At 70.5% G+C, this 26,948-nt stretch overlaps 1 protein-coding gene across 3 annotated transcripts; it reads left to right on the top strand.

Annotated features, from left to right (window-relative positions):
* The first annotated feature begins 16 nt into the window (after window positions 1-16).
* MMS19 (MMS19 cytosolic iron-sulfur assembly component) lies at window positions 17-25,457 on the top strand. 3 transcript variants are annotated; one of them, XM_089780293.1, is made up of 31 exons: window positions 17-291; window positions 3,245-3,293; window positions 3,849-3,949; window positions 4,636-4,721; window positions 5,535-5,609; window positions 6,053-6,122; window positions 6,211-6,339; window positions 6,443-6,504; window positions 11,388-11,474; window positions 13,185-13,259; window positions 13,363-13,440; window positions 13,611-13,749; window positions 17,851-18,005; window positions 18,084-18,162; window positions 18,419-18,544; window positions 18,653-18,734; window positions 18,896-18,993; window positions 21,396-21,536; window positions 21,813-21,968; window positions 22,098-22,197; window positions 22,736-22,838; window positions 22,919-22,993; window positions 23,609-23,735; window positions 23,809-23,909; window positions 23,978-24,034; window positions 24,132-24,318; window positions 24,406-24,488; window positions 24,572-24,736; window positions 24,819-24,878; window positions 25,021-25,121; window positions 25,205-25,457. In XM_089780293.1, exons 1-31 carry the CDS (start codon window positions 180-182, stop codon window positions 25,230-25,232), a joined length of 3,087 nt encoding a protein of 1,028 aa, XP_089636419.1. In that variant the 5' UTR covers window positions 17-179; the 3' UTR covers window positions 25,233-25,457. The 3 variants fall into 3 exon arrangements, with proteins under 3 accessions (XP_089636419.1, XP_089636418.1, XP_089636420.1); XM_089780292.1 differs by having other exon boundaries at window positions 24,572-24,878; XM_089780294.1 differs by lacking the exons at window positions 17-291; window positions 3,245-3,293; window positions 3,849-3,949; window positions 4,636-4,721; window positions 6,053-6,122 and having other exon boundaries at window positions 5,554-5,609.
* Window positions 25,458-26,948: the final 1,491 nt, after the last annotated feature.

The raw sequence follows: 26,948 nt of genomic DNA, 5'->3' as shown, positions 1-26,948 counted from the left end.
CGCCCACTCTGTGAGCCCCTCCCTGTGGAAATCGCCGGCCCCGCCCTTCAGCGAACTGATCCCGCCCCTCCGCGCAGGCGCACTGACAGGTGCCTAGGCCCGCGCCGCCGTTTGTCACGTGACGCGCTTTGCCCCGCCTATCTAACGTGGGGGCGGGGGGGGGTCGCGCCCTGGCGCGCATGCGTCGGCCCCCTGCTCCAGAGCGCATCATGGCGGCGGGCGGCGCCCTGCGGGGCTGCGTGAGGGACTTCGTGAGCGGGCAGGACGGGCGGGCGGCCGAGGTGGCGGCAGGTACCGGCCGGGGGGGGGCTGGGGTGCGCCCTTGGGCTTTCGTGCGGCCCTGTGGGGGGCGGGGCTCTGCCTGCCCCGGGGCGCTCTGCTGCGTGGGGGGGGGGGTGGCCCCTGTGGGGGGCGGGGCTCTGCCTGCCCCGGGGCGCTCTGCTGCGTGGGGGGGGGGGTGAGGCCCCTGTGGGGGGGGGACCCTGCCTGCCCCGGGGCGCTCTGCTGCGTGGGGGGGGTGAGGCCCCTGTGGGGAGGACCCTGCCTGCCCCGGGGCGCTCTGCTGCGTGGGGGGGGGGGGTGAGGCCCCTGTGGGGGGCGGGGCTCTGCCTGCCTGCCCCGGGGCGCTCTGCTGCGTGGGGGTGAGGCCCCTGTGGGGGGGACCCTGCCTGCCCCGGGGCGCTCTGCTGCGTGGGGGGGGGGTGAGGCCCCTGTGGGGGGCGGGGCTCTGCTGGCCCCGGGGGCGCTCTGCTGCGTGGGGGGGGGGGGTGAGGCCCCTGTGGGGGGCGGGGCTCTGCCTGCCCCGGGGCGCTCTGCTGCATGGGGGGGGGGTGAGGCCCCTGTGGGGGGGGGACCCTGCCTGCCCCGGGGCGCTCTGCTGCATGGGGGGGGGGTGAGGCCCCTGTGGGGGGGGACCCTGCCTGCCCCGGGGCGCTCTGCTGCGTGGGGGGGGGGGGTGAGGCCCCTGTGGGGGGCGGGGCTCTGCCGGCCCCGGGGGCGCTCTGCTGCATGGGGGGGGCGGTGAGGCCCCTGTGGGGGGCGGGGCTCTGCCTGCCCCGGGGCGCTGTGCTGCGTGGGGGGGGCGGTGAGGCCCCTGTGGGGGGCGGGGCTCTGCCGGCCCCGGGGGCGCTCTGCTGCGTGGGGGGGGGCGGTGAGGCCCCTGTGGGGGGCGGGGCTCTGCTGGCCCCAGGGGCGCTCTGCTGCGTGGGGGGGGGCGGTGAGGCCCCTGTGGGGGGCGGGGCTCTGCTGGCCCCGGGGGCGCTGTGCTGCGTGGGGGGGGTGATGAGGTCCCTGTGGGGGGCGGGGCTCTGCTGGCCCCGGGGGCGCTCTGCTGCGTGGGGGGGGGGCAGTGAGGCCCCGCTGTGCCCGGCTCCAGGGAGGCCTGGGCGGCGCTGCTGTGTCCAAGGTGGGTGCCGTGCTGAGGAGGGGCGGGCGGGTGAGAGTCCAGCGAGCAGAGCTGGGAAAAGCCCAGCGAAGAGTAGCCCAGGGGAGCGGAGCGGGGCCTGGACCAGCCTGCCGCTCTGCTTGGTTGCCAGTGGGATGGGGACGGGGCTGAGCAGCGAGCTGGGAAGCAGCAGTCAGCGCGGGGGTAAGTGACATGCAAGGTGGTGCATGTGGGAAGGCGCAGTGTGACCTGCTCACACTCTGAAATCCGTCATGCTCCCGAGTGCGGTGCCCATCCCTGGCACACGCCGGCCAGGATGGAGCGGAGCTGAAAGCGATTAGAGGGGTGGAAGTAGACCTGAGCCTGGCGTGCGCTGGGTTTAGGGTGGAGGCCAATGAGCAGAGCGCGATGGCCCAGAGAGGGCGAAGCATGCACGTCATCCGCCCTCAGCAGAACGGAAAGGCGGTGCAGCATGCCCCGGTTAGACGACAGCCGATTAACCTTTGACACCCGCGGGCTGCAGAGTATTGCTGATGCTGAAAGCGTCCCGGGGAACCGTGCAGTGCGCTGCGTCCCCCGTCGTGTGCTCACCACTCTCTGCCTGCTGCCTGCTACCCGCTCCGCAAAAGGGCTGTCTCCGGGACAGGCGAGCGCAGACACTGCCTCGGTCGCCCAGGAGCGGAGCAGATGCTGTAGCCTCAGAACAGAGCAGAAAGCGCAGGGCGAGCGTCAGTAACGGGTGGGTTAAGCCGTTCCTGTTTGTGCGGCAGCAGCCCTCTCTCAGGTGCTCTTGGCAAGCTTGTCGCGGCTCGGGGGCGTGCTCTTGGTGGCCTGGCCGACACTTCTTTTACATTTGCAATGTTCCATCTTTCCTCCTTGGCGCGTCTGATGCAGCTTCAGCGCTCCCCTGGCCGTGCTATTCCATTTCTGCTTTCCCCCACGGCACCTGCTGCTGCTCCCCTTCCAGGCTCGTCTAGCTCCTCCGGCCCAGTCACTTCTGGCCTTCACCCCCTCCCCATAGCTGTGCTGATGCGCCTCAGTCCTGAATTGGCCTGCGCTGGACGATCTGTAAGGGGTGCAGCGGTAGGATGGGTGCCTTCCTCAGTTTCCCCTTTCTCCCACCCACGAAGGAGCCTCGTTTTGCAATGCCTGGTACAAAGCCTGTAACCGGTTCGCATCCATCGGTGTGGTCATTCCCAGAAGCCTATTCCCCCAGTACAGGGCAGCGTTGGCCAGGCCTCTCTCCGGGCACATCCCAGCCCGACAGGCCCTTGGGCTGCTGAGCTGGGGCCACTCTCCAGGTCTCCCTGCGTGAGTCCTGTGGCCCCTGGGTGGTCATGTAGGGTCGCACTGGTCCTACACCTGCCCAGGTGGCCCCCCCCCAACCTTGTGCTTCTGGGCTCAGTTCCTCTGCACACGCTGGTTCTTCCCCTTTTCCTCAGGGTCCTGCCCCAGGGAAACTGAGGCACCAGTCGGTGCCATGGCCTTCCTGGGCTGCTGGAAATGGAACCCACGAGTCCTGCCGCTGTCTCACCCTGGCCGCTTCTGAGCGAAGGTGGTCCCCAAATGCTCTGGATGCCAGGGCTGGGCTTTCTGCTGATGGCAGCCGGCCCAGGGCCACAGGCAGGGTCTGAATGGCTCCCCCCTTGCCCACTGGGGCGGTCGGAGGGACCTCAGGCCCACGTGTGGCACCGAGTTACACTGCAGCAGGCCATGCAAAGGCTTTCAAACCCCGCCCCAGCCCCTGCCAGGCTCCGCTGTGTGCCCTGTTCCCCCCCCATGCCATCAGCTCAGCCTGCCCCTCCTTCCCTCTGGGGCCCTGCGATCTGCCTGGCTCATCGCTTGTCTCTCATTTTCTAGGGGTGAAGGCAGGAACCTGGACCATCTTGGAGACCGTGGAAGCCCTGGGGTGAGAGGAACCTGCCAGTGTTCTCCCTCCTCTGCCTCGGCATGGGAGAGGCGGGCTCCCCTCGGGAGTGGGCGTGCTAGAGGCAGCTGTTCCCCTGGGCTGCTGTGCCCTGGTGCTGACTTGGTACCATGCGTCGCCCCATGGGGGATGAGCAGGGCGCGGCCTCCGGCCCCTGCACACCCGAGGAGAAGAAATTGTGGGAGCCCAGACCGAGCCGGGAGCCGGAGGGGCTGCATCGTGGCCCTGGCTCCGGAGCGCTCCCTGCTGTCGGGGTGCGCTTGAGGAAGGGGCTTCGTTTCAGGGCACTGCTCCCCCCTCAGTGCCTGTGGCCAGTCGGAGCTGAGAGCCGAGGTGCGCGTGCCTAGCGGGTTGGGGTCTCTCTGTTGGGGGGCTCGGTAGCACCGTACCCCAGAGAGATGGGGGAGCGAAATGCCCGAGGGGGGAGTGGGCCACGGAGCAGTCGTGCCTGTTGCTGGCCCCTGCTGGGACGGCTCTTCTCCCCGTGAGGCGTGCACGCTGGCGGGGCTCTGCTCACCTTTCTGCACCCTCCCCCAGGTCCTGCCTTGAGGACACAGACCCTGGGACGCGAGGGCGAGGCCTCCAGCTGCTGTCCCAGGTCCTGCTCCAGTGTCACTCCGTGCTCCGAGAGGAGGAAGGTGGGGGATGGGCCTGCCCCGGGCTGCCGTCCTCGCGTGGCGTCACTGCGGTCCTTGCCGGGGAGCGAGTGCAGCTCCGTGCGCACACTGCTCTAGTAGCTGGGCTGCTCTCATCCACGTCGGCCTGGCCCGGCCGTAGCACAGCCCTCGCCTGGGGGCGCTCCATGCTTCCGCGGGGCGCAGCACAGGCCGGGGCAGCCTGGCAGGAGTAGCAGGGGACGGGCCCGAGGGGGAAGTGCAGGCCAGGGACGGCCCGGGGTACTGGGGGGCTGACACCAGCAGGAGGGGAGGGGCCCGAGGGGGAAGTGCAGGCCAGGGACGGCCCGGGGTACTGGGGGGCTGACACCGGCGGGGGGGAGGGGCCCGAGGGGGAAGTGCAGGCCAGGGACGGCCCGGGGTACTGGGGGGCTGACACCGGCAGGAGGGGGCGGGCCCCCCCCCCAACCCCACACACACCAGCAGAGGTGGGAGGTGGGGTGTCCCAGCCCCGCCTCCTTTCCACCCACTCCCCATGTCGCTCGGGGCGGGGGCTGGGGAAGGAGTGCAGTGGGTCCCGAGGGCACGGCAGAGGCTCAGCCGCGGGGTGCGGCGGTGGAGAGGGTCTGGCGGGGCCACGCGGTGGGGGAGGGGGTGCTGGCCCACAGCTGGGGCTGGCTCTCACCTGTGGGGCGGTTGTTGCCCTGCAGTGACGCACTTGGTCCTGTTCTACGAGACCCGGCTGCAGGATCATTACCTGGTGATCCCCGCGGTGCTGCAGGGCCTGCGGGCGCTGGTGAGTGCTGGGAGCCAGCCGCGCTGCCTGGCGGGGGACGGAGCCGGCGGGGCCACGTCTGCTCAGCGCCATGTGCCTGCCGTGGCCTGTGGCTGCTGCTAACGCATGAGAAGGGGGGGGGCAGCTTACGCTTAGGCATGAGGTTGGCTGGCCTGGTTCGCGGGGCAGAGGCGGCTGGCTGGGGCTGGCCTGGTTCGCGGGGCAGAGGCGGCTGGCTGGGGCTGGCCTGGTTCGCGGGGCAGAGGCGGCTGGCTGGGGCTGGCCTGGTTCGCGGGGCAGAGGCGGCTGGCTGGGGCTGGCCTGGTTCGCGGGGCAGAGGCGGCTGGCTGGGGCTGGCCTGGTTCGCGGGGCAGAGGCGGCTGGCTGGGGCTGGCCTGGTTCGCGGGGCAGAGGCGGCTGGCTGGGGCTGGCCTGGTTCGCGGGGCAGAGGCGGCTGGCTGGGGCTGGCCTGGTTCGCGGGGCAGAGGCGGCTGGCTGGGGCTGGCCTGGTTCGCGGGGCAGAGGCGGCTGGCTGGGGCTGGCCTGGTTCGCGGGGCAGAGGCGGCTGGCTGGGGCTGGCCTGGTTCGCGGGGCAGAGGCGGCTGGCTGGGGCTGGCCTGGTTCGCGGGGCAGAGGCGGCTGGCTGGGGCTGGCCTGGTTCGCGGGGCAGAGGCGGCTGGCTGGGGCTGGCCTGGTTCGCGGGGCAGAGGCGGCTGGCTGGGGCTGGCCTGGTTCGCGGGGCAGAGGCGGCTGGCTGGGGCTGGCCTGGGGGCACCCGCCCTGCTGGGGCGAGGGCTGGCAGCTCTGCACCTTGTTTTCTCTCCGTGTCCCCAGAGTCTGTGCGAGGGGCTGGCCCCGGGCCTGGCCGTGTCGGTGCTCAAAGCCGTCTTCCAGGAGGTGCACGTGCAGGTGAGCCGCGGGAGCCCCTGCTCCAGCCCTTCGCGGGCCCGTGTGTCCCGGGCACGGCCCGGCCAGCCAGGCTGCACAGGTGCCTGTCGGCGCGGGCCTGGGCCCACTCCCCAGCGCCCCCTGCGTGGTGCTGAGCCAGGCCGGGGCAGGGCAGAGCTGGTTCCTGGCGGCCGGTGGCTCCGGGCTGCTCTGGAGCACCTGGAAGCCTGAGCACGGCGCTGTGGCTCCTCTCTGGCCGGGGCAGGGTGGGGCCGTTCAGGCTGTTCTGCAGGCCGCGGTTCTGCTGGGGGACCGTGGCCAGCCTGGTCCCCTCGCATGGTGCCCTCCCCGTCCCCCGCTGACTCCTCCCCCGGGCGTGTGTCCTTGTGTGGGCGCGCCTGCACCCGAGCCCCCCGCTCGGCAGCACGCCCGTGTCCTCCTAACACCTCCGCTCTTCCCTGCAGTCCCTGCCGCAGCTGGATCGCCACACGGTCTACAGCACCATCACCAACTTCATGCGCAGCCGCGAGGCCGGTGAGGCAGGGCGGGGGGCTGGCTGCGCCCGCGGGCCTGGGCTGTGGGGACCCAGGCTCAGCGCTCTGCATGCTCCTTCCCTCTGCAGAGCTGAAGGGCCTGGGCACCGACTTCACTTTCGGCTTCATCCAGGTGATGGACGGGGAGAAGGACCCTCGCAACCTGCTGGTGGCCTTCCAGATCGCCCGCGACCTCGTGCGCAAGGGCTACGCGCTGGGTGAGCGCCTGCGCCGGCCCCCTCGCCCACTGCTCGGGGGGGCTGGCTCCCGTGGCCGCCCGCCACCCCGCGCTGCTGCTCCAACCTCTGCTCTCCCCTGCAGGCCCCTTTGTGGAGGAGCTCTTCGAAGTGACGTCCTGCTACTTCCCTATTGACTTTACGCCCGTGAGTCTCTCCTGCCCCGTCCCCCCAGGCCGCGTCCTGCCCGCAGGCAGGGTCCCGTGGTGGGTCCGGGGTCCTGGGCCCAGGAGGGGGGGTGAGGCCAGGTTTCCGTGACACGTGTTGCCTTTCTGTGGCTGGAGACGGGTGGAGCAGCCTAGCCCTGCCAACGGCGGCTGAGCAGGATGAACGGCCGCGCTGGCCCCGGCCAAGGGCCCATATCCGGCCCAGCGTTGCATTTTCTACCAGCGGCAGTGAACACAGCAGGCTAATTAGCGAGTGATCCCTCCTCCGTCGCCCATTCCCAGCTTCTGACACACACGGGCCAGGGACATCAGCCCTGCCTAGCAGCCTGATGGACCTGCCCTCCAGGAACTTACCTAGTGCTTTTCTAGCTGATCCGGTTCTGGTTTTGGCCTTCCCAACATCCCCTGGCAGGGAGTTCCACAGGTTGGCCGTGTGTTGCCTTGTGTGTGTTTGAATCCTGCTGCCATTGGGGAAATTGCCTGGTTGGTGTGTTAGGTGATGAGGTAACTCGCCCGCCCTTATTCGTGCTCTCCACACTAGTCAAGGCTGGGTAGACCTCGGTCGTATCCCCCGAGTCGCCTCTTTGCCAAGCTGAGCAGCCCCAGGCTTGTCCGCCGCTCCATCCCCGCTTGGCTTTGCTCTTCTCGGAACCTTTTCCAGTTCTCTCTGCGATGGGCGCCTGAGCCTGCAGGCCCCGGTCCCCGTGGGCTGCTCCCCGGGGCGGACATAGCGGCAGCCTGCCATGTTCTGCCTTCTGTGCCCTCTGGCGGTGCTGCGCCTTCGGTTCGCGCTGCCGCCATGCAGGGAGGGGCTCTTGGCAGCGTGATCCCAAGGTCTCTTGCTTGAGTGATAACGGGCTCAGGCCCCTTCGTCTTGTGGCAGTTTGGGAAACTGAGTCCCAAGGGCGTTTGTCACGGCTCACAGGTCGCGCCCACACTTGGCCCCTCGGCTCCTGGGCGGAACCCCCCTCTCCAGTGCGGCAACCCTCTCTCGGGGGGGCCCCTCCCACCTGGGGGTCCGCCCCTCCGCCTCCAGGACAGAGCCTCTCAGGGCCACCAGCCGCCTGCCTCTGCCGTGAGCCCTTCAGGGGGTCCCCTCCCGCTGAACCCCCAGGGCCTCCCCTCCCCGAGGGAATAGCGCCCCCCTGCTCCCCAGCCCAGAGCGACTATCAGCCAGCACCAAACAGGAGGGGTTAGTGAGCTTTGAACAGCAACGGATCCCTCAGGCCAGTCGGCCCGGGCCCCCGGCCCCGCGTCAGTCTCCCCCGCAGCCGGTCGGCCCGGGCCCCCGGCCCCGCGTCAGTCTCCCCCGCAGCCGGTCGGCCCGGGCCCCCGGCCCCGCATCAGTCTCCCCCGCAGCCAGCTGAGTCCTGCCTGCCCTGCCCTCAGCCCCCCAAAAAACCAGCCCCGGTCTCCCAGCAGAGTCTCCAATACCCCCAGCAACAGCCCCTCCCCCCCCAGTATCTCTCCCCAGGTAAAGGAGTCTCCTGGGCCCCTCTTCTCCGCCCCTCCCCATCCAATGTTCCCCCCTCGCTGGGGCCTGCCGGGCCGGTCGCCGGGGTCCCCTCTGAGCCCCTTGTCTGGTGGGAAGCGGCTGTGTGCTCTGAGCAGGGCCGGGGGCAGAAGGCTCCAGTTCTGGGCTGTTCCCTGCAACAACAAACTCCCCCCTTGTCACATTGAACCAGGCACTGAGCACCCCCTCCCCCCGTGTGCAACCCAACCCCCTTTGAACCCCCCAAGCTCCCCACTGCCTCACCGCGTTACTCTGGGTTCGTCGCCACGGATTTGCCTTGTGAGCCTGGGCCGTGGGACCCCTGTGTAGTGTTCTGCCGGCTGCCTTGGGTAGTTCTGTGTCCTCTGCAAATGCTGCCCCGCTCCTCCCCTTTCCGGATCAGCTGGGAATTGAACAGGGTCGGTCGCAGCATGGACCCTGCGGGACCCTGCCACTGTGAAACCCGACGGTGTTCCTGCCCTTTGCTGCCTCCCTTAGCCGGGGCCTGTCCACACAAGGCCCTTCCCTCTCATCCCGTGGCAGCCTCATTGGCTTAAAGCTTTTGGGGAGGGGCCTTGGCAGAGGCTTTGTGGGACCCTCAGTCCACTAGGGCCACTGGCTGCCCCTGGCCACGTGCCGGGTGGCCACCTCAGAGAACTCTAGCAGATTGGGGAGGCAGGAGTTCCCTTTCCAGAGACTCTTCCCCAGCACATCGCGCCGCTGGGTGGTCTGGCAGCTCGGCAGCAGCTCAGCCCGGGTGCCTGGGACTGGAGGCAGGCTTCTTGCCCTGCCCCTGCTCAGTCCGGGCGGCGGGCGCTGGGCGGATGGACGTGCTCGCTGCACCCCAGCTCGGAGTCCTGCGGCGTCCTGGCCGAGTCCTCGGAATCGTCTGCTCCCGGGGACGCGTTACCGTTGATTGGTTTGTTCCCAACCCCCCATGACACCTCACTCTGGGGGGGGTGACGGCGAGTTGGGGGTTTCCCGTTCCTGCACCCCCGTAGCAGCCAGAACCGACTCCGTAGAACAGAGAGGGGTTCACTGCTCCTTCAGGGCACAGCCCCGCACAGACGGGATGTGGCTACAGGGGCCCGGGCCAGGGCGCTCAGACCCTAGGGTTAGGGGTCCATCCCTGCTAGGCCCCAGGTTAGCCTCTGCTCTCCATGCTTCCCCGACAGCCTCTGCCCCCCTCCCAAGCCCTGCCCCCCAGCCAGGTGTGGGTCTCCGCCCCCCCTCCCTTTGTCTTCCCCGGGAGGCTGAGTCTGGGTTAATATACATGTGGGTGAGTCAGTGAGAATCTCACATCCCAGCGCAGGGGACCCCGGGTCACAGAGCAGACAGCCCCCCACTACGCCACAGCTGGTTCCTCCGGTTTGTCGCCTAGAAAGAGCGGCTCAGCTGTGGGAATCTCCCGCACAGCCTCAGGCCTGAAGACGGGCCCGGAATTCGCCCTTGCTCTGCAGCGAGCGTGTTGTCCTCGAGCTCTCCGCTGGCGTCTCGCTCTTCCATGCCCCGCTGGGTGTTTGGCAGCTTCCTGCTTCTTTGCTTGCTGTGCTCGGTGCCCTGGGCTGGCCGCTCGCCGGTTCTTTCCTGGCCTGTCCAAGTGCGCTTGGCCACTTGACTTACCTGAGTTTGCCCTGCTTTCCTGGGCAGGTTTGGGTTTCCCTGGTTCTCTCCGCCCCTCCTTTGTTTCGCTCTTCGCCGAGAAGCCTGAAGGAATGCCTACCGTAGCAAATGCTAGTGGGAAGGGGGTAGGGTTAGAAAATAAAATAAAGGAACAAGTTAAAAATCACCTAGAAAAGTGAGATGGCTGCAAGTCACCAGGGCCTGATGAAATGCACCTAGAATACTCAAGGAGCTGATAGAGGAGGTATCTGAGCCTCTAGCTACATCTTTGGAAAATCATGGGAGACAGGAGAGATTCCAGAAGACTGGAAAAGGGCAAATCTAGTGCACATCCATAAAAAGGGGAATAAGAACAACCCAGGAACCTACAGACCAGACAGTTTAACCTCTGTGCCAGGAGAGATAATGGAACAAGTACTGAAGGAATTCATCTGCAAACACATGGAAGATAAGGTGATAGGTAGCAGCCAGCATGGATTTGTAAGGAACAAATCATGTCAAACCAATCTGATAGCTCTCTTCGATAGGGTAACGAGTCTTATGGCTAAGGGGGGGCGGTGGATGTGGTATATCTAGACTTTAATAAGGCATTTGACACAGTCTCACATGAGATTCTCATCGATAAACTAGGCAAATACAACTTAAATGGGGCTACTATAAGGTGGGTGCATAACTGGCTGGATAACCGTGCTCAGAGAGTAGTTATTAACGGTTCCCAATCCTGCTGGAAAGGCAGAACAAGTTGGGTTCCGCAGGGGTCTGGTTTAGGACCAGTTCTGTTCAATATCTTCAATCAATTAGATACTGGCATAGAGAGGACGCTTATTGCAGATGATACAAGCTGGGAGGGGTTGCAAGTGCTTTGGAGAATAGGGTCAGAATTCAAACTGATCTGGAGAAACCGGAGAAAGGGTCTGGGGTCAATGGGATGAAGTTCAATAAAGAGAAATGCAAAGTGCTCCACTTAGGAAGGAACAATGAGTCTCACACAGAGCGGGAAGCGACTGCCTAGGAAGGAGTCCTGCAGAAAGGGATCCAGGGGTCAGACTGGACCACAAGCAGAAGATGAGTCAACAGTGTGACGCTGTTGCAAAGAAGCAAACATGATTCTGGGATGAACGAACAGGCGTGTTGTGAGCAAGACACGGGAAGTCATTCTTCCCTTCTCTGTGCTGATCAGGCCCCAATGGGAATCTTGTGTCCAGGTCTGGGCACCGCGTTTCAGGAAAGGTGGAGAAATGGGAGAGGGTCCAGAGAAGAGCAACAGGAATGATGGAAGGTCGAGAGAACATGAGCTGGGAGGGGAGGCTGAAAAAATTGGGCTTGTTTAGTTTGGAAAGGAGAAGACTGAGGGAAATTGAGAGCGGTGTTCAAGTATCTAAGAGTGTCACGGAGCCTCTGGGGACAGGACAAGCAGCAAGGGGCTTAAACTGCAGCAGGGGAGGTTGAGGTTGGACATTAGGAAAAGCCTCCTGCCTGTCAGGGGAGTTAAACGCTGGAATAAATTGCCCAGGGCGGTTGTGGAATCTCCATCTCTGGAGATATTGACGGGCAGACCTGGCAGGGATGGTCTACGGTGCTTGGTCCTGCCGTGGGGGCGGGGGGCTGGACTCGACCTCTCGAGGTCCCTTCCAGTTCTAGGGTTCTATGATTCTCCTCGGAGCTTCAACCCCGGCTGGTCTTGCTGCTCACGCCGCTCTTCGGGGAATCTGTCTGACGGGCCTCTTGCTCTTTGTGCTTCTCTCCAGCCCCCCAATGACCCTCATGGTGTTCAGAGGGAGGACCTGATTCTGAGCCTCCGGGCCGTGCTGGCCTCCACACCGCTGTTTGCCGAGGTAGGACGCCCTGCGGAGCGCGGATGGCCCGTGAGGCGGCGGAGGGCTGGTGTTTCCGTGCTCTGGGTTGTGACGCGGGAGAGGATGGGCGTTGCCAGGGCTGAGTAAAGCCTGTCGGCCGCGGCTAGACGGCAGGGTGCCTTGCGCAGGCCCCGCTCCGGAGAGCCGCCGCGGCTGGCGAAGGGCAGCATGTGCCGGGGGGGAGATCCCCTGATCAGGAAGCGAGGCCGGCCCACTGCAGTGCGGGTGTGGCCGAGTGGGAAGCGAGGGAAGCGCCGAGGTGCGCTGCCTGCATCACCGGCCAGAGCAGAGCAGCCTGCCTTTGGCTCCGCACGCTCATCTCCCTGCCTGGCCCTCAGGCTAGCAGACGTGCCGAGCCGGCTCTGCGGGCAGCCTGGCCGGGAAGCGGCCCCGCCTACAGCCGCCTGCTCTTCTGGCCCCCAAGGAGGGGCTAGCGACAGTGGGAGCGATGCTGCAAAGCGGCCTGGCGGGCCGGACCCCCTGTGCCCGGCTGCGCTGCAGGCCACAGTCTGAGCAGCTGGCGGTGGGCGCTCGCCACGTAGCCTGCGTCCCAGGGCATCCCACGCACGGCCAGGCCTAGACCCCACCAGGGGCCTTGTGCCTCGAAGCCCAGTCGCCGCCTGGGATTGGGGCGCAGAGTCCTTTCCCCACTAGCTCCAGGGAGCATAACTGGCGTCTCCCGGCCCTCCTGCCCAGCTAGGCCAGCGCCGCCCCCCGGAGATCAGCCAGGGCTGCAGAGAGATGGCGTCTCTCCCTGGCTGGGGTGGTGGCCAAAAGGCAGCTTTCCCTCCCCAACCCCTCGCCCCTCCTTCCAGGGTCCAGGCGGCCCCTGCCGAGCAGGGCACGTGTCCGCAGCTCAGCTAGTGAGTGGGCGGCAGGGCTCCCTGTCAGCTGGGCACTCGGGAGAGATTCCGGCGCCTCCCCACTGCCCAGCGGCTGTGACGGCGCGTCGGGGTTCCCTGTTCCTGCACCCCCGGAGCAGCCAGAGAACGGGGGGTTGTTGCTCCTCCGGGATACAGCCCGGCACAGACGCGATGTGGCTACAGGAGTCAGGGCCAGGATGCCTCAGAGCCGTGGGGTTAGGGGTCCATCGCCCCCCATAGGCCCTCAGCTTAGGCTGTTCCCTTCATGGTTCCCAGCCACCACTGCCCCCTCCCACGAAACCTGGCGTCCGTCTCCCCCCGGGAAGAGCCTTGTTCCCTGCCCAGGCTGGGCCGGGGTGTCTGGGCCATACACAGGTGGGGGAGTCCGTGGGAATCACAGCCCAGCGCTGGGGACCCGGGTACAGAGCAGACCCCCCACTACGGCCCAGGGGGGCGCCCCCAGCTATGGCTGTTTCTGTTGGTGCACGTCACATGCCTCAGAGCATGTACCAAAATGTATCCCGCACATGGAGGGAACGCGGCGCCTTGGCTGAAGCCTTCCTTCCGTTCTGCGCGGCCCCAGGCGTGCACGCTGGAGGGAGCTGCGGCTGTGGGCTCCGACGTGGGCGCTGACCCTGCCCCTCTGCATGCCGCCCTCCACGGGCTCAGTCCCACGGGCTCTGGGGAAGCCGTGCTGGGTCTCCGCTCTCTGGTGGGACGTGGGCGCTGATGGGCTGGGCCTGCCCTGGCAAGGGCTGCAGGCCCCCATGCGAGCTGTGCCCGGGGGCGGGGGCAGCCCAGGGAGCCTGACTGCCCCTCTCTGCAGTTCCTGCTGCCGCTGCTGCTGGAGAAGCTGGACTCGGAGATGCAGAGCGCCAAGCTGGACTCGCTGCAGACCCTGGTACGGCCACGGGCCCCCCTCCTGCTCGATGGGGCAGGGGCCCGCCTCCCTGGGCCCCGCCCTTGTCCCCGCAGCCCCCTAACGCGGTGCTGGCTCCCCGCAGGGCGCCTGCTGCGCCACCTACGGGCAGAAGGAGCTGCAGGAATTCCTCCCCAGCCTCTGGTCGGCCCTGCGCAGGGAGGTGAGTGCAGCCGGCCCCTGGGGGCCCCGGGGCAGAGAGCGGGAGGGGTCCCCTGGCCCCGCAGGCGAGCCCCGGGGCAGAGCGCTGAGCTGGGCTGGGGCCCTGGCCCAGCCCAGGCCCGTGGGGCCGGCTCCCCGCGGCGGCGCCTGGGCATGTCTGACCCTCCCCAGGTGTTCCAGACGGCCAGCGAGAAGGTGGAGGCGGAGGCTCTGGCTGCGCTGCGCGCCCTGACGGCCTGCCTGTCCCGCGCCGTGCTGCGCTCCGACGCCGCCGACCTGCTGGAGGCCTTCCTCGGCGGCATCCTGCAAGGTAGCTCCCGCCGCGCCCGGCCCGGGGCCTGTGTGCGCCGTGCCCCCCCCAGGCCAGCCTCTCCTGTCCCCCTCCCCGCGCCCGGCCCCGGGGCCTGTGTGCGCCGTGCCCCCCCCGGCCAGCCTCTCCTGTCCCCCTCCCCGCGCCCGGCCCCGGGGCCTGTGTGCGCCGTGCCCCCCCCAGGCCAGCCTCTCCTGTCCCCCTCCCCGCGCCCGGCCCCGGGGCCTGTGTGCGCCGTGCCCCCCCCGGCCAGCCTCTCCTGTCCCCCTCCCCGCGCCCGGCCCCGGGGCCTGTGTGCGCCGTGCCCCCCCCGGCCAGCCTCTCCTATCCCCCTCCCCGCGCCCGGCCCCGGGGCCTGTGTGCGCCGTGCCCCCCCCCCCGGCCAGCCTCTCCTATCCCCCTCCCCGCGCCCGGCCCCGGGGCCTGTGTGCGCCGTGCCCCCCCCAGGCCAGCCTCTCCTGTCCCCCTCCCCGCGCCCGGCCCCGGGGCCTGTGTGCGCCGTGCCCCCCCCCGGCCAGCCTCTCCTATCCCCCTCCCCGCGCCCGGCCCCGGGGCCTGTGTGCGCCGTGCCCCCCCCCCCGGCCAGCCTCTCCTATCCCCCTCCCCGCGCCCGGCCCCGGGGCCTGTGTGCGCCGTGCCCCCCCCCCCCGGCCAGCCTCTCCTATCCCCCTCCCCGCGCCCGGCCCCGGGGCCTGTGTGCGCCGTGCCCCCCCCGGCCAGCCTCTCCTGTCCCCCTCCCCGCGCCCGGCCCCGGGGCCTGTGTGCGCCGTGCCCCCCCCGGCCAGCCTCTCCTATCCCCCTCCCCGCGCCCGGCCCCGGGGCCTGTGTGCGCCGTGCCCCCCCCCCCCGGCCAGCCTCTCCTATCCCCCTCCCCGCGCCCGGGGCCTGTGTGCGCCGTGCCCCCCCCCCCCCCCCCCGGTCAGCCTCTCCTGTCCCCCTCCCCGCGCCCGGCCCCGGGGCCTGTGTGCGCCGTGCCCCCCCCGGCCAGCCTCTCCTGTCCCCCTCCCCGCGCCCGGCCCCGGGGCCTGTGTGCGCCGTGCCCCCCTGGCCAGCCTCTCCTGTCCCTCTCCCCGCGCCCGGCCCGGGGCCTCTGTGCGCCGTGCCCCCCCCCGGCCAGCCTCTCCTGTCCCCCTCCCCGCGCCCGGCCCCGGGGCCTGTGTGCGCCGTGCCCCCCCCGGCCAGCCTCTCCTGTCCCCCTCCCCGCGCCCGGCCCCGGGGCCTGTGTGTGCCGTGCCCCCCTCTCCCCGCGCCCGGCCCGGGGCCTGTGTGCGCCGTGCCCCCCCCCGGCCAGCCTCTCCTGTCCCCCTCCCCGCGCCCGGCCCCGGGGCCTGTGTGCGCCGTGCCCCCCCCGGCCAGCCTCTCCTGTCCCCCTCCCCGCGCCCGGCCCCGGGGCCTGTGTGCGCCGTGCCCCCCCCGGCCAGCCTCTCCTGTCCCTCTCCCCGCGCCCGTCCCGGGGCCTGTGTGTGCCGTGCCCCCCTCTCCCCGCGCCCGGCCCGGGGCCTGTGTGCGTCGTGCCCCCCCCCGGCCAGCCTCTCCTGTCCCCCTCCCCGCGCCCGGCCCCGGGGCCTGTGTGTGCCGTGCCCCCCTCTCCCCGCGCCCGGCCCGGGGCCTGTGTGCGTCGTGCCCCCCCCGGCCAGCCTCTCCTGTCCCCCTCCCCGCGCCCGGCCCCGGGGCCTGTGTGCGCCGTGCCCCCCCCGGCCAGCCTCTCCTGTCCCCCTCCCCGCGCCCGGCCCCGGGGCCTGTGTGCGCCGTGCCCCCCCCGGCCAGCCTCTCCTGTCCCCCTCCCCGCGCCCGGCCCCGGGGCCTGTGTGTGCCGTGCCCCCCCCGGCCAGCCTCTCCTGTCCCCCTCCCCGCGCCCGGCCCCGGGGCCTGTGTGCGCCGTGCCCCCCTCTCCCCGCGCCCGTCCCGGGGCCTCTGTGCGCCGTGCCCCCCCCCGGCCAGCCTCTCCTGTCCCCCTCCCCGCGCCCGGCCCCGGGGCCTGTGTGCGCCGTGCCCCCCCCGGCCAGCCTCTCCTGTCCCCCTCCCCGCGCCCGGCCCCGGGGCCTGTGTGCGCCGTGCCCCCCCCGGCCAGCCTCTCCTGTCCCCCTCCCCGCGCCCGGCCCCGGGGCCTGTGTGCGCCGTGCCCCCCCCGGCCAGCCTCTCCTGTCCCCCTCCCTGCGCCCGGCCCCGGGGCCTGTGTGCGCCGTGCCCCCCTCTCCCCGCGCCCGGCCCGGGGCCTGTGTGCGCCGTGCCCCCCTCTCCCCGCGCCCGGCCCGGGGCCTCTGTGCGCCGTGCCCCCCCCGGCCAGCCTCTCCTGTCCCCCTCCCCGGCCCAGGGCCTCTGTGCGCCGTGCCCCCCCCGGCCAGCCTCTCCTGTCCCCCTCCCCGCGCCCGGCCCGGGGCCTCTGTGCGCCGTGCCCCCCCCGGCCAGCCTCTCCTGTCCCCCTCCCCGCGCCCGGCCCTGGGGCCTGTGTGCGCCGTGCCCCCCCCCGGCCAGCCTCTCCTATCCCCCTCCCCGCGCCCGGCCCCGGGGCCTGTGTGCGCCGTGCCCCCCCCCCCCCCCGGCCAGCCTCTCCTATCCCCCTCCCCGCGCCCGGCCCTGGGGCCTGTGTGCGCCGTGCCCCCCCCGGCCAGCCTCTCCTGTCCCCCTCCCCGCGCCCGGCCCCGGGCCTGTGTGCGCCGTGCCCCCCCCCGGCCAGCCTCTCCTGTCCCCCTCCCCGCGCCCGGCCCGGGGCCTGTGTGCGCCGTGCCCCCCCCGGCCAGCCTCTCCTGTCCCCCTCCCCGCGCCCGGCCCGGGGCCTGTGTGCGCCGTGCCCCCCCCCGGCCAGCCTCTCCTATCCCCCTCCCCGCACCTGGGGCCTGTGTGCGCCGTGCCCCCCCCCCCCCGGCCAGCCTCTCCTATCCCCCTCCCCGCGCCCGGCCCGGGGCCTCTGTGCGCCGTGCCCCCCCCCGGCCAGCCTCTCCTGTCCCCCTCCCCCGCCCGGCCCCGGGGCCTGTGTGCGCCGTGCCCCCCTCCCCCGGCCAGCCTCTCCTGTCCCCCTCCCCGCGCCCGGCCCCGGGGCCTGTGTGCGCCGTGCCCCCCCCCCCGGCCAGCCTCTCCTGTCCCCCTCCCCGCGCCCGGCCCCGGGGCCTGTGTGCGCCGTGCCCCCCTCTCCCCGCGCCCGTCCCGGGGCCTCTGTGCGCCGTGCCCCCCCCCGGCCAGCCTCTCCTGTCCCCCTCCCCGCGCCCGGCCCCGGGGCCTGTGTGCGCCGTGCCCCCCCCGGCCAGCCTCTCCTGTCCCCCTCCCCGCGCCCGGCCCCGGGGCCTGTGTGCGCCGTGCCCCCCCCGGCCAGCCTCTCCTGTCCCCCTCCCCGCGCCCGGCCCCGGGGCCTGTGTGCGCCGTGCCCCCCCCGGCCAGCCTCTCCTGTCCCCCTCCCCGCGCCCGGCCCCGGGGCCTGTGTGCGCCGTGCCCCCCTCTCCCCGCGCCCGGCCCGGGGCCTGTGTGCGCCGTGCCCCCCCCCGGCCAGCCTCTCCTGTCCCCCTCCCCGCGCCCGGCCCCGGGGCCTGTGTGTGCCGTGCCCCCCCCCGGCCAGCCTCTCCTATCCCCCTCCCCGCGCCCGGCCCGGGGCCTGTGTGCGCCGTGCCCCCCCCCCCCCCCCGGCCAGCCTCTCCTATCCCCCTCCCCGCACCCGGGGCCTGTGTGCGCCGTGCCCCCCCCCCCCCCCGGCCAGCCTCTCCTATCCCCCTCCCCGCGCCCGGCCCGGGGCCTGTGTGCGCCGTGCCCCCCCCCCCGGCCAGCCTCTCCTGTCCCCCTCCCCGCGCCCGGCCCCGGGGCCTGTGTGCGCCGTGCCCCCCCCCCCCCGGCCAGCCTCTCCTGTCCCCCTCCCCGCGCCCGGCCCCGGGGCCTGTGTGCGCCGTGCCCCCCCCCCCCCCCCTCTCCTGTCCCCCTCCCCACGTCCGGCCCCGGGGCCTGTGTGCGCCGTGCCCCCCCCCGGCCAGCCTCTCCTATCCCCCTCCCCGCGCCCGGCTCCGGATGGCCCCTCCCGGTTCTGCCCGGTGCTGACTCCTGTCCTGTCCCCATGCCCCCCCCAGGGCGTGGCTGGGAAGTGAGTCTCCGGGGAGGGGCTGACGCCTGCTCTCTCAGACTGCAGGCACCATCTGTGTGAGCCGGACATGAAGCTGGTGTGGCCGAGTGCCAAGCTCCTGCAGGCAGCGGCGGGCGCCTCCTTCCGCGCCGGCCACCGGATCAGCAGCAGCGTGGTGCCCCTGCTGCTGGAGCAGTACAACCAGCACCCGCAGGTGAGGGAGCCCAGGCCCGCGGGCGCCACTGCCTCGCGAGGCCTGGCCCTGACCGGGCGCTGCCGCTCTCCCCTCTAGAGCAGCCAGCGGAGGACCCTCCTGGAGATGCTTCTGGGCTTCTTGGAGCTGCAGCAGAAGTGGGGGCAGGAGGATGACGGTGAGGCTGTTGCGCCAGCCCCTCTGGGGGGCGCCTGGGGGGCAGGGGGTTTTGCTGTCACTGGCGTATGCCCCCCACTTTCCTGTGGGCCGGTGGCACCTGGCCCGAGAAGGGCCCCGGCGGGCAGCGAGCCAGCACCCGCCCCGCCCCGCCCCAGGGCTGCGCTCCGGGCACGCGGCCGGCAGGAACGCTGTCGCGCACACGGGGCCTGCGAGGCGGCTTGTGCCCTCAGGCCCTGAGGCTCCGTGTCCCCCAGAGGAGAGCGCCCTGCGCCGCGCCCGAGCCCCGCTGTGCTGCGTGCTGTTCTCGGCGCTGACGGACCCCAGCGTGCAGCTGCAGTTGGTGGGGATCCGAGCCCTGACCGTCCTGGGCACGCTGCCAGGTTGGTGTCTGCCGACGGTCCCCTCCTGCCGCCACCCGGGCCTGGCCCCGCTGCGTTGCGCTGGAGCTCGCTGGGCAGTGGGCTGGGCTCAGGCGTGTCTCCTTTCAGGGCTCCTGGCTCCCCCCGACGTGGAGCTGGTTGTGGATCACCTGACCCGGCTCGTCTTGGAGGCGGACGATTCCCAGAGCTGGTGAGGGCTGCGGGGTCCCTGCCAGTGGGCAGGCCTGGCTAGAGCAGAGCCAGCGCCCTGCGCCTCCGGGAACGGGGCGAACCCTCCGGCCCCTGGTTGGGGCTGCTCTGAGCCCGGTGCCCGCGGCCCCACCCAGCAGCTCCCCCTCTTCTCCCTGGCAGCACGGCTGCGATGGAGGCCGCCGGAGCGCTGGCCCCCCTCCACCCAGGAGCCTTCACGGCGCGCATGGTGCACAGGCTGGCAGGGCAGCTGCAGTCAGGTACGGGGGCCGGGCTGGGCTGGGAGGAAGAGGGCAATTCTCTGGTGGGAGAGGCTGTAAGCCCTCCCCCCGCCGCCGTGGCACTGCCCGTACGGCGCTGTGTCTCCTCCCCCTGCCGCCGTGGCACTGCCCGTACGGCGCTGTGTCTCCTCCCCCCGCCGCCGTGGCACTGCCCGTACGGCGCTGTGTCTCCTCCCCCTGCCGCCGTGGCACTGCCCGTACGGCGCTGTGTCTCCTCCCCCCGCCGCCGTGGCACTGCCCGTACGGTGCTGTGTCTCTTCCCCCCGCCGCCGTGGCACTGCCCGTACGGCGCTCTCTTCTCCCCCTGCCGCCGCGGCACTGCCCGTATGGCGCTGTGTCTCCTCCCCCCGCCGCCGTGGCACTGCCCGTACGGCGCTGTGTCTCCTCCCCCCGCCGCCGTGGCACTGCCCGTACGGCGCTGTGTCTCCTCCCCCCGCCGCCGTGGCACTGCCCGTATGGTGCTGTGTCCCCTCCCCCTGCCGCCGTGGCACTGCCCGTATGGTGCTGTCTCCTCCCTCTGCCTCCTAGCTGTGTCTCCTCCTCGGCTGTGTCTAGACTGCATCCCTTTTCTGTAAAATAAGGAATCTTCCGGAAAAGGCTGTATTTTCCAAAAGATCCCGTCTAGACTGGCGCTTTTTTCTGGCCAAGCTCCGAGCCGGAGAAAGCAGCAGCCATGTTTATGCAAATGAAACAGGGGATTTAAATCCCCGCTTCATTTGCAATTGCGATGTGTCTAATTTGCATCCCTTTTACGGAAAAGGGGTGCAGTCTAGACACAGCCCTCCTGTCTCCCAGCTGGCGCTACTAGAAGATGGATGCATGACTGGCTGGAGAACCGTTCTCAGAAAGTAGTTCTTAACGGTTCGCAGTCCTGCTGGAAGGGTGTAACAAGGGGGGTTCCGCAGGGCTCTGGTCTGGGACCGGTTCTGTTCAATACCTTCCTCAATAATTTAGATACTGGCAGAGAGAGGACGCTTATTGAGTCTGCAGATGATACAAGCTGGGAGGGGTGGCGAGAGCTTTGGGGGCAGGGTCAGAATTCAAACTGATCTGGACAAACTGGAGAAATGGTCTGAGGTCAATGGGATGAAGTTCATAGAATCATAGAACTGGAAGAGACCTCAGGAGGTCATCAAGTCCAGCCCCCTGCTCTAGGCAGGACCAACCCAACTAAATCAACCCGGCCAGGGCTGTGTCAAGCCGAGACTTAAACACCTCTAGGGATGGAGATTCCACCACCTCCCTAGGGAACCCAGCCCAGCGCTTCCTCATCCTCCTAGGGAAAGAGTTTTTCCTAATATCCAACCTGGACCTCCCCCACTGCAACTTGAGCCCATTGCTCCTTGTTCTGCATCTGTCACTACTGAGAACAGCCTCTCTCCATCCTCCTTTGAACCTCCCTTCAGGAAGTTGCAGGCTGCTCTCAGATCCCCCCTCACTCTTCTCTTCTGCAGACTAAACAGACCCAAGTCCCTCAGCCTCTCCTCATAGGTCACGTGCTCCAGCCCCCTAATCATTTCGGTTGCCCTCAGCTGGACCCTCTCCAATGCGTCCACATCCCTTCTGTAGTGGGGGGCCCAGAACTGGACACAACACCCCAGATGTGGCCTCACCAGAGCCCAATAAAGGGGAATGACGACATCTCTGGATCTGTTCAATAAGGACAAATGCCAAGTGCTCCCCTTGGGAAGGACCGATCCGTGTCTCACACACAACGGGAAGCGACTGTCCAGGAAGGCGTCCGGCAGGAAGGGGTCTAGGGGCAGAGCAGGCCACAAGCTGAATGAGTCAGCAGTGAGATGCTGTTGCAAAAAAAGCAAACGTGCTTCTGGGCAGCACTAACAGGAGTGTGTGAGCAAGACACGAGGAGTCGTTCTCCCGCTCTGCTCTGCGCTGGTCAGGCCTCAGCTGGAGTCTTGTGTCCAGGTCTGGGCACCGCGTGGCAGGAACGATGTGGAGAAATGGGAGAGGGTCCAGAGAAGAGCCACAAGAACGAGGAAGGGTTTAGAGAACATGAGCTGGGAGGGGAGGCGGAAGGAACTGGGCTTGTTTAGTTTGGAAAGGAGAAGACAGAGGGGCCATGAGAGCGGTTTTCAAGTATCTAAAAGGGCGTCACATGGGGGGGGGGGGAATTGTTCCCCTTGGCCTCTGGGGACAGGACAAGCAGCAAGGGGCTTAAACTGCAGCAGGGAGGTTGAGGTTGGACATTAGGAAAAACTTCCTGCCTGTCGGGGGGGTTCCACGCTGGAATCAGTTGCCTGGGGAGGCTGTGGAGTCTCCTTCCCTGGAGCATCTCACTGCGCAGAGCCGTGCCCTCTCCTGGGGCATCTCCCTCCCCGCCGGGCTGTGCCAGGATCTCATCTCTGTGTTGCTGCTTTCAGAGCAGGAGGAGGCAGAGGGGCGACCCTGGGGCTCCCTGTGGGCACGGTGCCTGCAGGGCCTGGCAGCAGTGTCCACCCACCCTGGGATCGTGCGGGAGACCGTCCCTGTGCTGCTGCAGTGTCTGCGCCAGGTGCCGAGAGGTGAGAGAGGTCCTTCCGCGGGAATCCTGCCAGAGCTTTCCCGGGTTCCAGCGGGAGCTGGCAGCGGGGCCTGCGGGGGCAGCAGCAGAGAGCTGCGTGCATAGGTGGTGCCCGGGGCAGGGCTGAGGAGCCTCAGCAGAGCCCCAGGGGGCTGCGGGTCGGGGCTGAGGAGGCCCGGCAGCACTTGGTAACGTGTCCGTGTGCTGCTTGGCATCTGCCTCCTCCTGGCCCTGCGTGGGCGGGGGGTGGGGTGCTCATGGCCTCTGTGCCCTGCAGGCAGCATGCCAGCGGACGCCTGCGACGTGGTGGCCGTGTGCCAGAGCCTGCGGCGGGTGGCGGTGCAGTGCCAGTCGGATGCTGAGAGCTGCTGGTACTGCCACCAGACCGTGGTGCCCTGCCTGCTTGCTGTGGCCGTGCAGGCTGCCGTGCAAGGTGAGGCCCGAGCATGGCCGTACGACGGGCACGAGGCACTGGGCAGCCTGCCAGGCCCGGCCCCCTGGGGTGCGACTCCCTGCCGGGCAGCGCCGCCCACTGACCTGCCCTTTCCTCGGCTGCCTGCAGGGGACGCCCCTTCGCCGCTGGGGAAGCTGCTGCTGGAGGAGACGAGCCTGGCTGCCATGGTGCCTGTCATCAGCGCGGCCAGCAGCCACCTGTGCCCCGAGTGAGTCGCCCCGGGCCAGGCCGCAGGCTCTAGGGGTGCCGGGGGGGCCTGTCAAGTCACGGGGGGGGGCTGCTTCCCCCGGGCCCGCCACAGCAGCCAGTCCAGCTGGGTCAGGCCCCGGGCGGCCCCTCGCCCAGCGTGGGCAGCGACTCCCCCAGGGCCCGCCCGGCCCGGCCCAGGCTGGCTGGTGGCCTGGGGAACAGAAGGTTCCAGCAGGGCCCGGCTGCAGGGAGCCCCTGGGCTCCGACTCAGTCTGCCTCCTTGCAGCCCCCCCACCCCGGGTTCCCTCCAGCCCTTCGCTCGCCAGCTGCTCAGCCTCCCTGCGGGGAGAGCCTGGGCCCTGGGCGCCGTGTGCTGGGGACTCGCTCTGCCAGCGGCCAGGCCCAGGCAGGCGACACCCGCAGCCTCGCCTCAGCCTGTCCTGAGACCAGGGAAACTGAGGCACGCGGGCATCCGGGGGCTGGGAGCCTGGCCATGGCTCCAGGCTCTCTCCAGAGCAGCACGTCCCAGTATCTCTGAGGCTCCCCTCTCTCTGCAGGCTGGCTGCCCAGAGTGCCTCTCGGGTGGTGCCCCTCTTCCTGGATGGGGAGGTCTCCTTCCTGCCCCTGGACAGCTGCCCCTGCCCCTTCCAGCCGTTCCAGGTGAGTGGGGGAGGGGAAGGGCTGGGGTGGGGCGGGGGCAGGGGCAGCGGGTGACACTGGCGCTGCTCTTCCCCATGCAGGGCGGGCAGCAAGGAGCTGCACAAAGCCGCCTCGTCGCCCTGCTCATGGCCTTCGTCTGCTCCTTGCCCAGGAACGTAAGTGAGGGGCTGAGGAGGCCAGGGGGTGGCAGGCGGTGGGGTGGGGCCAGGGGAGGTGGGACGGGGCTGGCGGGGCCGGGGGGCGGCGGGCCCGGGCTAGGGGGGGACGGGACCGGGGAAGGTGGGACAGGGCCGGCGGCCGGAGGTGGGACAGGGCCGGGGGCCGGCGACTAGGGGGCGGTGGGCCCGGGCTGACGGGCCCGGGCTGGGGGGGACGGGACCGGGGAAGGTGGGACAGGGCCGGCGGCCGGCGACTAGGGGGCGGTGGGCCCGGGCTGACGGGCCCGGGCTGGGGGGGACGGGACCGGGGAAGGTGGGACAGGGCCGGCGGCCGGCGACTAGGGGGCGGTGGGCCCGGGCTGACGGGCCGGGGGGGCAGCGGGCCGGGGGGTGGCAGGCGGGGCTGGCGGGGCTGGGCTAGGGGGGGACGGGACCGGGGAAGGTGGGCTGGAGGTGGGACAGGGCCGGGGGCCGGCGGCTAGGGGGGGACGGGACCGGGGAAGGTGGGACAGAGCCGGGGGCCGGCGGCTAGGGGGCGGAGGGCCCAGGCTGGCGGGCCGGGGGGGCAGCGGGCCGGGAGGCAGCGGCCATCCTGCTTCTGCTCCCTTCCAGGTGCCGATTGGCCAGCAGGACCGGCTGCTGCAGGAGCTGCTGGCCTTGAGCTGTTCCTGCGCCTGCCCCTTCGCCGCCACGGCAGCCGCCAAGTGCTTTGCGGGGCTGGTGAACAAGCACCCGGCAGGTAAGGGGGCACCGAGCGGACTCCCCGCGCCGGCCCCAGGCCTCAGCCTGAGCCTGACCCGCCTGTCCCGCAGGGCCGCAGCTGGACCAGCTCTTGGGCACGGCCGTGAAGAGCGTGGAGGCCGGCCTGGCCGAGGGGCCGCTCCGAAGCCAGGCCCTCACCCTGCTGCTCTGGGTAAGCTGGCGGCTGGGGGAGGGGGCGCGGCTGCACCCTCTGGCCCCCTGACCTCTCTCCGCCCGCAGGTGACCAAAGCGCTGGTGCTGCGCTACCACCCGCTGAGCTCCTGCCTGACCGACAAGGTGAGCAGCCGGCCCCGGGGGCGTGCGCCAGGGAGGCTCCATGTGGCCCGCTGGCACCTGCCTCCACTCAGCCTCAGGGCTCCTCTGCCCCCTGCAGCTGCTGGGCCTGCTGGGCGACGCGGCGCTGGGCCCCGTGGCAGCCGACGGCGTGGCGCTGCTCATGGCCGACGCCCCGGACGTGCTGCACAGGGAGGGCCACGCCGACGTGCGCATCATGTTCCGCCAGCGCTTCTTCACCGACAACGTGCCCAAGCTGGTGCGGGGCTTCCACGCCGCCGGCCCGGGTGAGCCGCGTGGGGGGGGCAGCGCGCGCCCGTGGCCCGCAGGCTGCCCCTCACCGTGGGCCTGACTTGCTCCCCTGCTCTCCCCAGGCGTGAAGGCCAACTACCTGAAGGGCCTCTCCCACGTGCTGAACCACCTGCCTCGGGCCGTGCTGCTGACAGAGCTGCCCACGGTGAGGGCCGGGCGGGGGGCGGGGGGGCCGGGCGGGGGGCTGGGGGGGCCGGGGGCCAGGCCACTCACTGCCTATCGCCCCAGCTGCTGTCACTGCTGCTCGAGGCCTTGTCCTGCCCGGACCGTGTGGTGCAGCTCTCCACCCTCCGCTGCCTGCAGCCTCTGCTGCTGGAGGCGCCGCACGTCATGAGCCTGCACGTCGACACCCTGGTCACCAAGTTCCTGAGCCTGAGCGACAGCCCTGCCATGGTGCGTGCCCGGCCCGCTGCCCCCCCCCCCCCGTGCCCTGTCTGGTGCACCCTGCCCACCCACTCACCCCTCTGTCTTCCAGGCCATCCGCATTGCTGCCCTGCAGTGTGTCTATGCACTGACCAGCCTGCCCACCCCTGCGGTAAGTGCCGGTTCCCAACAGCCTGGGGAGCTGAATGGCCGTGGCTGCTCCAGGGTGGAAAGGGGGCCCCTAGCGGGGGGGCTGCTCGGCCTGTGCCCTGGTGCCCGAGACCCGGTGCTGATGGGTCGCACTCTCCCTCCAGCTGCTCCCCTACAAGCCCCGGGTGCTGCGGGCCCTGGCCCGGCCCCTGGACGACATGAAGCGGCTGGTGCGGAAGGAGGCGGTGGTGGCTCGCGGGGAATGGTGAGTGCGGGCGTGCGAGGGGCGAGTCGCGGGGCGCTGGCCGGAGCCCATCCCTGAGCCTGCTGCCCGTTCTGTGCCCGCAGGTTCCTGCTGGGCAGCCCTGGCAGGTGAGGCCCTGCCCCGACCGACCGTCTCACCAGGATCCCTAGCCAGCTGCGTGTTGGCCCACTGCCCGCCTGAGCCCTGCGCCCGCCTGCTCCTGGCGCTGGCTGTCTGCAGAGGGAGAGCTGCGGGGCGGCCCTGCTCCTGCTGGCCGGAGGGGGGCGGGCGCCTGACCCTGGCTGGGAGGGTGGGGCACGGACCCCCTGAGCCAGCTCAATAAAGACGTTTTGCTAATGGCTGGAGTGGGGAAGATTGGGGGGGGGCGCGGAGGCTGCAGCTGGACACCTTGCTGGGAGCTCTGATCCCCCCCAGGGCCGCGGGTGCCCTGGTAACGGCCCCTGCTGGGGCTTTGCGGCCCACACACCAGGATGGACCCTTTGCTCGTGTGGGGGGGAGGCAGCGCCTGTCGGCTGGGCGCCAGGCTGAGTTCTGCAGCCCCACTGCTGCCGGGGGGGCGGGAAGGGAAAGGGAGGCAGTACGTGTCCGGCTGGGCGCCAGGCTGAGTTCTCCAGCCCCAGTGCTGGGGGGGGGGGGGGGGGGGGGCAGGGGGGAGGCAGTACCTGTCCGGCTGGGCGCCAGGCTGAGTTCTGCAGCCCCAGTGCTGGGGGGGGGAAGGGGAGGGGGGGGGCAGTACGTGTCCGGCTGGGCGCCAGGCTGAGTTCTCCAGCCCCAGTGCTGGGGGGGGGGAAGGGGGGGGGAGGCGGCAGTACGTGTCCGGCTGGGCGCCAGGCTGAGTTCTCCAGCCCCAGTGCTGGGGGGGGGGGGGGGGGGGGGGGGGAGGCAGTACCTGTCCGGCTGGGCGCCAGGCTGAGTTCTCCAGCCCCAGTGCTGGGGGGGGGGAAGGGGGGGGGAGGCGGCAGTACGTGTCCGGCTGGGCGCCAGGCTGAGTTCTCCAGCCCCAGTGCTGGGGGGGGGAAGGGGGGGGAGGCGGCAGTACGTGTCCGGCTGGGCGCCAGGCTGAGTTCTCCAGCCCCAGTGCTGGGGGGGGGAAGGGGGGGGGAGGCGGCAGTACGTGTCCGGCTGGGCGCCAGGCTGAGTTCTGCAGCCCCAGTGCTGGGGGGGGGAAGGGGGGGGAGGCGGCAGTACGTGTCCGGCTGGGCGCCAGGCTGAGTTCTGCAGCCCCAGTGCTGGGGGGGGAAGGGGGGGGAGGAGGCAGTACGTATCCGGCTGGGCGCCAGGCTGAGTTCTGCAGCCCCAGTGCTGGGGGGGGATGGGGGGGGGAAGGGGGGGGGGGGAGGCAGTACGTGTCCGGCTGGGCGCCAGGCTGAGTTCTGCAGCCCCAGTGCTGGGGGGGGAAGGGGGGGGAGGCGGCAGTACGTGTCCGGCTGGGCGCCAGGCTGAGTTCTCCAGCCCCAGTGCTGGGGGGGGGAAGGGGGGGGGAGGCGGCAGTACGTGTCCGGCTGGGCGCCAGGCTGAGTTCTGCAGCCCCAGTGCTGGGGGGGGGAAGGGGGGGGAGGCGGCAGTACGTGTCCGGCTGGGCGCCAGGCTGAGTTCTCCAGCCCCAGTGCTGGGGGGGGGAAGGGGGGGGGAGGCGGCAGTACGTGTCCGGCTGGGCGCCAGGCTGAGTTCTGCAGCCCCAGTGCTGCGGGGCCAGAGCAGCAGGAACTGGCCAGAGGCTTTATTGAAAAAGGATTTATTTCTAGCATTTAAAATCCCCCGGGGGAGGGGCGAGGCCTGGCTCCCCGCCAGCCTGTGTCCCGGGAGCCCTATGCCCTGCGTGCCCAC

This window comes from Pelodiscus sinensis, chromosome 8 (genome assembly GCF_052426305.1).
Source record: "Pelodiscus sinensis isolate ZL-2025 chromosome 8, ASM5242630v1, whole genome shotgun sequence".
Classification (NCBI taxonomy): Eukaryota; Metazoa; Chordata; order Testudines; family Trionychidae; genus Pelodiscus; species Pelodiscus sinensis.
The sequence above is the reverse complement of the archived record's forward strand: the minus strand, read 5'-3'. Positions and strand labels throughout refer to the sequence as shown.

Excerpts from the sequence above, each read along its gene's own strand:
- MMS19 (XM_089780292.1), top strand. The coding sequence starts at position 180 with ATGCGTCGGCCCCCTGCTCCAGAGCGCATCATGGCGGCGGGCGGCGCC. Across the intron at positions 13,750-17,850 it reads CCTCGGCGGCATCCTGCAAG|ACTGCAGGCACCATCTGTGT; the intron begins GTAGCTCCCGCC and ends CTGCTCTCTCAG. Across the intron at positions 24,035-24,131 it reads GCTCCTGCCTGACCGACAAG|CTGCTGGGCCTGCTGGGCGA; the intron begins GTGAGCAGCCGG and ends TGCCCCCTGCAG.